Source organism: Saccostrea cucullata, unplaced genomic scaffold (genome assembly GCF_032062105.1).
Source record: "Saccostrea cucullata isolate Sc308-1 unplaced genomic scaffold, CSIRO_AGI_Scuc_v1 ctg17252, whole genome shotgun sequence".
NCBI classification, from domain to species: Eukaryota; Metazoa; Mollusca; class Bivalvia; order Ostreida; family Ostreidae; genus Saccostrea; species Saccostrea cuccullata.
This window is the reverse complement of record NW_026938323.1, coordinates 1-8,099: the sequence shown is the minus strand read 5'-3', so window position 1 is coordinate 8,099 and position 8,099 is coordinate 1. Positions and strand designations below refer to the sequence as shown.

At 33.8% G+C, this 8,099-nt stretch overlaps 2 protein-coding genes and 1 non-coding gene across 3 annotated transcripts; 1 reads left to right on the top strand and 2 right to left on the bottom strand.

Annotated features, from left to right (window-relative positions):
• Positions 1 to 2,262: 2,262 nt before the first annotated feature.
• Positions 2,263 to 5,139, bottom strand: LOC134249968 (large ribosomal subunit protein uL1-like). Its single transcript, XM_062732311.1, has 5 exons — positions 5,062 to 5,139; positions 4,380 to 4,532; positions 3,751 to 3,899; positions 2,733 to 2,905; positions 2,263 to 2,466 (listed from the first exon to the last, which is right to left on the bottom strand). Exons 1-5 carry the CDS (start codon positions 5,064 to 5,066, stop codon positions 2,296 to 2,298), a joined length of 651 nt encoding a protein of 216 aa, XP_062588295.1. The 5' UTR covers positions 5,067 to 5,139; the 3' UTR covers positions 2,263 to 2,295.
• Positions 2,991 to 3,066, bottom strand: LOC134249970 (small nucleolar RNA snoR122). The gene has a single exon (XR_009988405.1). It is a non-coding gene; the product is annotated as a small nucleolar RNA snoR122 (small nucleolar RNA).
• Positions 5,140 to 5,144: 5 nt separating the features above from the next.
• LOC134249969 (ubiquitin carboxyl-terminal hydrolase 47-like) lies at positions 5,145 to 8,093 on the top strand (the record flags this gene model as incomplete). Its single annotated transcript, XM_062732312.1, has 3 exons — positions 5,145 to 5,283; positions 7,402 to 7,608; positions 8,076 to 8,093. Coding segments are annotated over exons 1-3 (264 nt in total), but the record flags the coding sequence as incomplete, so codon positions are not given.
• Positions 8,094 to 8,099: the final 6 nt, after the last annotated feature.

The following is an 8,099-nucleotide window of genomic DNA, read 5'->3' as shown; positions in this document are numbered from 1 at the left end:
AGGTGCTATGGAGGAGTGAGCATACCCTGCTGACCTGTCATACCCGCCGTGTACTATGTGCTCATTATCATGATCGTGAAATAACGGAAAAATCAAGTCAATCTGAACTGCAAATGAAAATATCATTGAGATAAATATTTTTTAATAACTGTTCGTTACACTATAGTACAACTAAAGAAATACATACATGTATACTGAATTAAAAGCAAATCCCCGATATTTTATGCTGCAAATGGGGAATAATACGAGGCCAATGAGGAAACCCTCCATCCTTATTTATCTTATACTAGTATACATGTACATGTAAAAACAGCAAGCAGTTGCGAACATCTCAGGGTTTTTTTTTTAAGTTTCCTGGGTAAAACATCACGTACGAATCGACCGTTTGATTATAAAAGACTACAGTACATGTTGTTCAGAAAAAAGTGTAAATTTTCAGATTAAAGTGTAAAATTTACAAATTAAAATGTAAATTTTACAGATTTAAGTGTAAAATTTACACTTTGAAGTGTAAAATGTACACTTTCAAGTGTAAAATTTACAGATTAAAGTGTAAATTTCACACTTAAACGTGTAAATTTCACACTTTACGGTGTAAATTTACAGATCAAAGTGTTAAATTTACAGATTCAAGTGTAAATTTTACAGATTAAAGTATAAAATTTAAACTTTAAAGTGTTTTGTTTTTTTTTTTTTTTTTTACAATTATACAGATTTACGTGTAGAAAATTAAAAAAAAGTCTCCAAGTTTAACTTTCACGCTTCCGTAGCCTACAGTGTGAGACTAATTATAGTTTTCAGCTCAACTGAGCCAAGGGTTCAAGTGAGCTTTTCTGATCACATTTTGTCCGGCGTTCGTCTGTCTAGCTGTCCGTCTATCCGTCTGGCTGTCTGTCTGTAAACTCTTCACATTTTCGACCTCTTCTCAAGAACGACTGGGCCAATTTCAACCACACTTGCCACAAAGCATCCTTGGCTAAAGGGGATTCTTTGAATCTACACTACCTGAGGATGTTTCCCCATAAGTTTCATCTTTCCTGGCACAGTGGTTCTTTAGAAGAAGATTTTTAAAATACTGTGAAATCACTAATTTTCGTGGGGGTTTCAATAGGTCCACACATTGCACAAATTTTTAAAAAGGCACCCTTAAAATTGCCTATCAAAAAAGTAAATAAATGTTTTATAAATACAAAGGACCAGATTTCAAACAATTAATTCATTTGCAGTATATAAGTAGAGCCCCCACCCCTGACCCTGGGGCCTTGGGCAGAGCCATACATGGAAGCATCCTCGGGTAGTGTGGATTCAAGTTTGTTCAAATCAAGACCCTCGGTGTAGGGTGGGGCCACAATGATCGACCAAAGTTTTACATAGATATATATATATAGGATTTTTTAAAAATCTTCTCAAGAATTGCAAAACCATAATTGATCATATTCATATGGTTAAAGTATCCTTTATTACTTTAGTACCTTTACTATATAGTCAATCAATAGCTCTTAAATAGAATACAGACTTTTAATTCCACAGTTTTAGGTGATAAGTTCAATAGACCATCGGTCAGCGAGAAATCTGCAGTGACCCTCATCGCCATATATAGGTCAACTTTCCACCGTATTTATCGCACGTGCGACTTAAGTGACCTACTTATTGGGTACCCCTCAATTCTCTATCTTTTTCAAATGACATCAAAATCAATTACTGTGACCCGTATGCTTAAAAAAGTTTTTCGTGCCTTCCACATAACTTTGAAACCATAGGAGATAGAGACTGTACATTTGGATTGCATACTCCACTTATCAAGTCCTTTCAGAGGCTTTCAAATGACATCAAGGTCAATGACCTTGACTGTAACCTATGTGCCAATTTTTTTTTTTTTTTGAACTTTGTTGTTGCCATTCGCAGTGTTTCAAAAACACATCTTGTTGAGCAATGTTACTTTTCTCCTAGCTTGCCATAAAAAAGTGTACTAACTCAATAATTTCATTGCCAGCAAGTAACACAGGAATGCTAGACAATGTCCACACAGGCAAGACCAGGGGTTCTAGGATTGATGAAAGAGAAATACAGCAGATGTTGAAGTTATTAGTAGTGTTCAGCCTTAACCTTTTAATTATGAACACAGAAAAATCAGCTGATCAGATCTTTCAACTCGCATGAGCTTAAGGGAGTTGGAAATCAGTTTTAACACATGGAAATTTTTTGTTAGTAATTAATCAATGTCTCTTTATTGTCTGCATGAAAACAAAAATAAAAAGGATTTTGAAAGCCCACTTTATTGAGAGAGTACAGTATTTAGTAGATTCTCTGTGATGGTGTCATGGTCCCCTTGATGTAGAGGGCGCGGACGTTCTGCCAGTTCTTCTTCAGTAGAGACACCAAGAAGTTGATAGCCAGGGTGATGTTAGCGTACAGCTCATCCTTAGGCATGTTGACATGTCCTACACAGGTAGCCAAGCACAACACCTGCAATAAAATGCACACAAATTATCTCATGATTGATGATTCTCAAAGATAAAACTGTTTTATCACCTAACAATTTATGTGGCCAACAAAAGTTCACTGATTAGATGTTTCTCAACTTTTTTTTACAAAGCTGCTTTAAGACTTGCACAATTTGTGTGCCCAATACAGGACCACTTATCAGCTGCATTTACTTTCTTAAAGCAATTTTAAGACCTGTACAATTTGTATGCCCATTACTAACCCACAAATCACCCCTATATAATTACCTTTTTAAGCTGGAACTTGATGGTGGCCTTGATGTCCTCCACTTTCTGTACGAGTGACTCCTGGTGGGAGACCTGGGTGGGGAATTTTCCCACTCTGTTGAATCCGGGGCCGCAGATCTTAGGGATCTGCTTGATCAGGGAGTCGGAGGCCAGGAAAGCATCATATTTCTTTGCTGAAATAAGAAACATACACTACATAAAAACTATATTCTTCTTCCATACTTATACTAGATGTACAAATCAATTCTTAGGAAATAATGCCTCTGTTCAAAAATGATTTTCATCACTGCAAGTATCAGGTAATACATGCAACTTCTGTTATTCTTCATTGGCAAAATTTGTAAAGTTGTACTGTCACAAGTCGATATGAAATTATGAATTTGTGTTGACAAAATACAGTTTCTTCCATACTTTTTTTCATTTTGCCAAGCCTCAACAAAAATGTTACTACAGGCTGTCAATTGCCTTTCTATGCTCAGTAAGAACCACTCCACAATTCTAAATACAATGGAAAAATTAAAATGCTGGTCAAGAGGAGTACCCCCCCCCCAAAAAAAAAATTAACTATCGAGTCTTGGACTTAGTCATGCTAAGGAGGTTGAAGTGGCTAAAAATTTTTTTTTATTAGAAAATTTAATAATTAATAACAGCGTCAGTTTAATAAGTCTTTCATCATTTAGTAATATCATTGCTAACTGTTTGTTATCCTCACCTTTTTAATTAAACCAAACCAGTGCTAATACATGTATAAATGATGTATTGTTTACAAATCCACAAATATCTAAACATATAGCTTTAATAGTTTTTGAATGCCTCTGATAAATGTCTCATCACTGCAAGCTTCAGATAAGCCATGCAATAAATATTTATTTCTCTTCCTCGGCATGTTTTTTTTTTTTTTTTTTTTATCTTTTTTCCTTCCCCTAAATAAATACATTTCAATAACTACTGGGAGGAATAAATGTATTTCAATGACTTTTATTATAAATTCTACAATTTTTTTCTTTAGATTCCATACCCAGCTTTTTAATCAGCTTCTTGTCCTTGTTGAGTTTCTTGAGGTCGTCAGCGGTCATACAGGGCAGGTTGTTGGCCTTGGCCTGGTCACAGTGAATCTGGTCACCAAGGATACAGACCTTCAGCTTGGGGCGGGGAACATGCCTCAGTCTACGATCAAAGCAATCAAAATAGGTTTATATAAATTATAAAAACAGAGCATCTACCAATGAACACACTGCAAATAAACACAATAAAATTTTATTAATCAACACAATTTAAGAGTCTTTAAATTCTTTTTCAATTTAAATTACCATTTTGTTTTTCTTATCATAAAGCAGTCAATTTTCGACAGTGAAAATCACCATCTTCCCAGTTATTTCAAGACCCTGGGTCAAGGTCTGTCTTGTTTCCCTTGAAAAAAAACAGTCAATAGTTCGGCAGAATAAAACCTGCCTACCCAGTTGTTTCAAGACCCTGGGTGGGGGTCAAGTTAATTTACACCCTTCATGATTTTTTTTCATTCAGATGTCAAAACCGCTGTAAAGAAAAACATACAGTGCCAGTGAATTATGCATTTTACAGTTTTAATGTATCATCCATTTCAAGGAAAAAGTTCGAAATTTTAAACAATTTTTCATTGTTTTATACCTGACTGTTCCTGCGAAACGTTTATCCTTTTGGGGATCATAGTTCTTCAGGACGATCTGGAGTTCTACGGATTCTGTGAACTTCCTTGGCTTGTCTTTCGAAGCCTGTAGGATGGCATCGATGGAATCGTTCAAGTTGTCACGGTTTATCTTACTACAATACAAAAGTGGCTTTAATTTAGTTATTGCACAACCATTATGAAATCACGTTTTTGACTCCAAAAATTTACTGATGAAAAGCAAACAAAGGAAATAGTTTTTTAACAATCAAATCAATGTTTCTTCCATTAAATACTAATAATACTTGTAAGTTATGACAAGAGCAGATGAAATTATTGCCTCTTCTCACCCCCCCCCCCCCATCTTTCTCAAGGTTTAAAATTCTGACCAACTATGAAAATTTTAATCTCTTAACAAATAAAGACCATCACCTTTTTCACACATATTTTTTAAAAGTTATCCAACTAAAAAAATTAAAGGATATGATAAGTACTAACAATTCCCTTTCACTTAGCAATCATGTTGGAAACTAAGTGTGTTAACCATGCACTTCTTTTCACAGTTGTTAATTCACAATAATTTGATTTCAGAAGGTATGTGCTACAGAATTATGCATAATTAAACTTTTAAGTGGTGATGTTAACGTGATGGTCTTAGATTTTTAACGACCAATTTTCATGTACCTCATTTTCTTTGCTCGGCGTGACGAAAGAGGAAGTTGAAGAGGAAGTCTCGAACTGATTTCTCGCACGTAGCGTGTTTTTGCGAGACTTCAGCCATAATTGTAGACAAAAAAGAAAGTACTAAACTACCATGCATTACACAGCAAGTTTTGTGACATAAACTATATTTAGACCATTCTAACGATGGTCACTGGAGAAAATACACAAATGGTACCAACTGAGGTATGTTTTAGGAAGGTATAATAGTGTTACTGCAGAAAGAAAAACATCGGAAAATAGTACCCGCCACTTGACATTTTGTCATAGATTTTCACGTCGATTGTATTGCACAACAGCTCAATATTTCTATCGATATCTAATGAAAGTTTGTATTTAAGATGATTGGAAGTGTGTTAGTAACAGAAAGTGATCGTAGTTTTTGATTCGGTTATAAAACGTGATGGATGTGGTAAGTTAGTTCGAGTTTCCTCAGTTCTGCACTCTTTACTCCTCCAACAAATGTCAATTTATCGTGAGTTTGAATAAACAAAATTATGTTTATTGTTCATAATCTACCTATAAAAAAATAAGAGTCTCACTGTACATATATTATATTCACACCTATTCTATGTTCATCATCATTTTCCATTAATTCTTTGTATAGATCAAAACATTTCCTTCTTCCATTTTCATTTGGCATCTCACAAAGTGATATCGCTACATGGCAAAACATTATTAGAATTTGACATGGAAAATTAATTTGTACATTATAAAAACCTTAATAACTAGATTTTATTTCTATAAACATGATATGAAATAAAATAAAAAAAAAAAAGATAAAATATATAATCTTTCAAGTTTTAGGCAAAGATCAATCTTTACTGTTGAAACAAACTTTTACAAAGGGACTTTATTTCATTGAGCTTAAGCAAAACCAACCATCTAGCTGAATTTTGAAATCCTTTCAAGGCATTTAATTTAAAAATCATTTCCTCTATTAGTCATTTTTACATTATCATGATTATAGATAATTTTTGTGTGGTTTCAAGGGCGACATGTTTTGTTGGATCCATGAATATTGAAAATGTAACTAAACTTAATGTCTGATTTTTACTCAAAACAGAAAAAAACCTTCATGGATGTCAGCTTTGAAAAATTGGATCAAAGTACATCAAACATAATTTTTGTTTAACATGTTTAAAGTATAGACTGAATCAACAACCTAATTTGATATGGCAATGAAAAAGAACAAAACTTCTGGGGAATTCATTAACAATACAATAAAACTTGGTTATAACAAAGTCAATTGGACATATGAAATTATTTCCCTATATCCGTAATTTGTAATATCTGTATAAGAAATTCATTAAATTTATATAGCTGGGGATCCAAGATAACTTTGCTATACCCCCGATTTCACAATATCTGTGTTTGTACTAACCAAGTTTTACTCTGTTTATATCTGCTTACCGTTACTGGTGGTCTTCCTAATTGTATCAGTGCTCCAAGTCACACTTGCTTTCAGGTCGCAAAATGGCGACCTAAATTTTTTTGGGGTCGCCATTTCAAAATTTCTGGTCGCCATAATCAAATATTTCACTCGCCATAAAAAAAATACATTTTGTGAATAAAACTTGATAATTTCACTAAGGATATGTATTATGTCTTTATTATATCAAAGATTACTTATTACTGTGACTTTAAAAAAATCGCTAGGTTGGATTAACTATTTTTATTGAATACATGTACCCTTATGGTTGTACAGAAGAACACAAGTAATCTGATTAAAGAAATAAAATTTTATCAAATGAAAATACAAGCTTGACAGTTGTTTAGACAGGACTTTGCCTGCTGTTTGTCATGTTTACTTAGTACTACGTACCTAAACCATTACACAGTCACTCTTATTAGCATGATTCATTGTGATATGCAAGCAATTGACCAAATGCTTCAATAACAAGGTCGGATCTTAAAAAGTTTACGAAGTTTGGATGCCGTTCTATCAGGAACATTATTTATACACGTCTCTGGTTCTATCAAACTTTGTACAGCATGCTGCCATAACATTACGTGATCTAAGTCCATGCGACGCTTTGTAAATTGTATTTAAGTATATGTCTTCAAACATTTTCTTGATACAGAATCTTTACAAATGAAATCTTGATCCCGATCTTAAAAATGGACGTTTCCAGCCCAAATTTTCTCAGTCGCGAAAATGCGAGTGTGTTTTCATTTTAGGTCGCAAAATCAATTGTTTGGTCGCAAATGCGACCATTTTAGTCGCAACTTAGAGCACTGTGTATCATATATCCAATGATTGAAATCAATATATATATAAAAGTTTTATTTTTATACCTATAGAATGTCTGTGTGGCAGATGAAGAAAAGATTTTGTGTATTGTGCGTGACATGCTGGACACCCAGTGTCATGGGATCCGCCACACCATTAACTTACCGGCTTCCACCACCGTAAAGGACCTGATATCACAAGTGGCCCAGCAGTTCGGATATGTGGAAGATACAATAGGTGTTACGTATGAGAAGCAAGTGGGAGCTGAAATTCACGAGGTGAGGATTTATGTCTGGTCATGAACTACACTAACAGCAAAACACACCTATAAATTTTAAAGTATAAATGATGGGAAAAAAAAATTGAATTGTTATATAAATAATTTTTTTATATCCTATAACTTCCTGGGATACATATTTAAATGACAGGATGTAAGCATGTATTCAGTGTGATCATTTTACATATAAATCTCTTTACTGTTTACTGTATATTTTCCAACATTCAGATAAACAAGAAATTTTCAATTTTTGGAACATGTTACCGGGGTATCTTGAAAATCTATTAAATAACATTGAACTGAAAAGTGAAACTCTTAGAAAATTCAAGGGTGTATCTGGTGCTTTATTTAGTGTTTTACACATTTTTGCCCGCTCTGGTAGGTGAGGCACAAACATGTTGAAGAGTCAACACATTTACTTTACAGTCTGATGGTATGCTATATTTATGAAAAAAAAAAATTTTACAGGTGAATTTGAATGAAAATGAAGGG

Excerpts from the sequence above, each read along its gene's own strand:
- LOC134249968 (XM_062732311.1), bottom strand. Across the intron at positions 3,900-4,379 it reads CGTTTCGCAGGAACAGTCAG|ACTGAGGCATGTTCCCCGCC; the intron begins GTATAAAACAAT and ends CTTTGATCGTAG. Across the intron at positions 2,906-3,750 it reads GAAGCTGATTAAAAAGCTGG|CAAAGAAATATGATGCTTTC; the intron begins GTATGGAATCTA and ends TTCTTATTTCAG.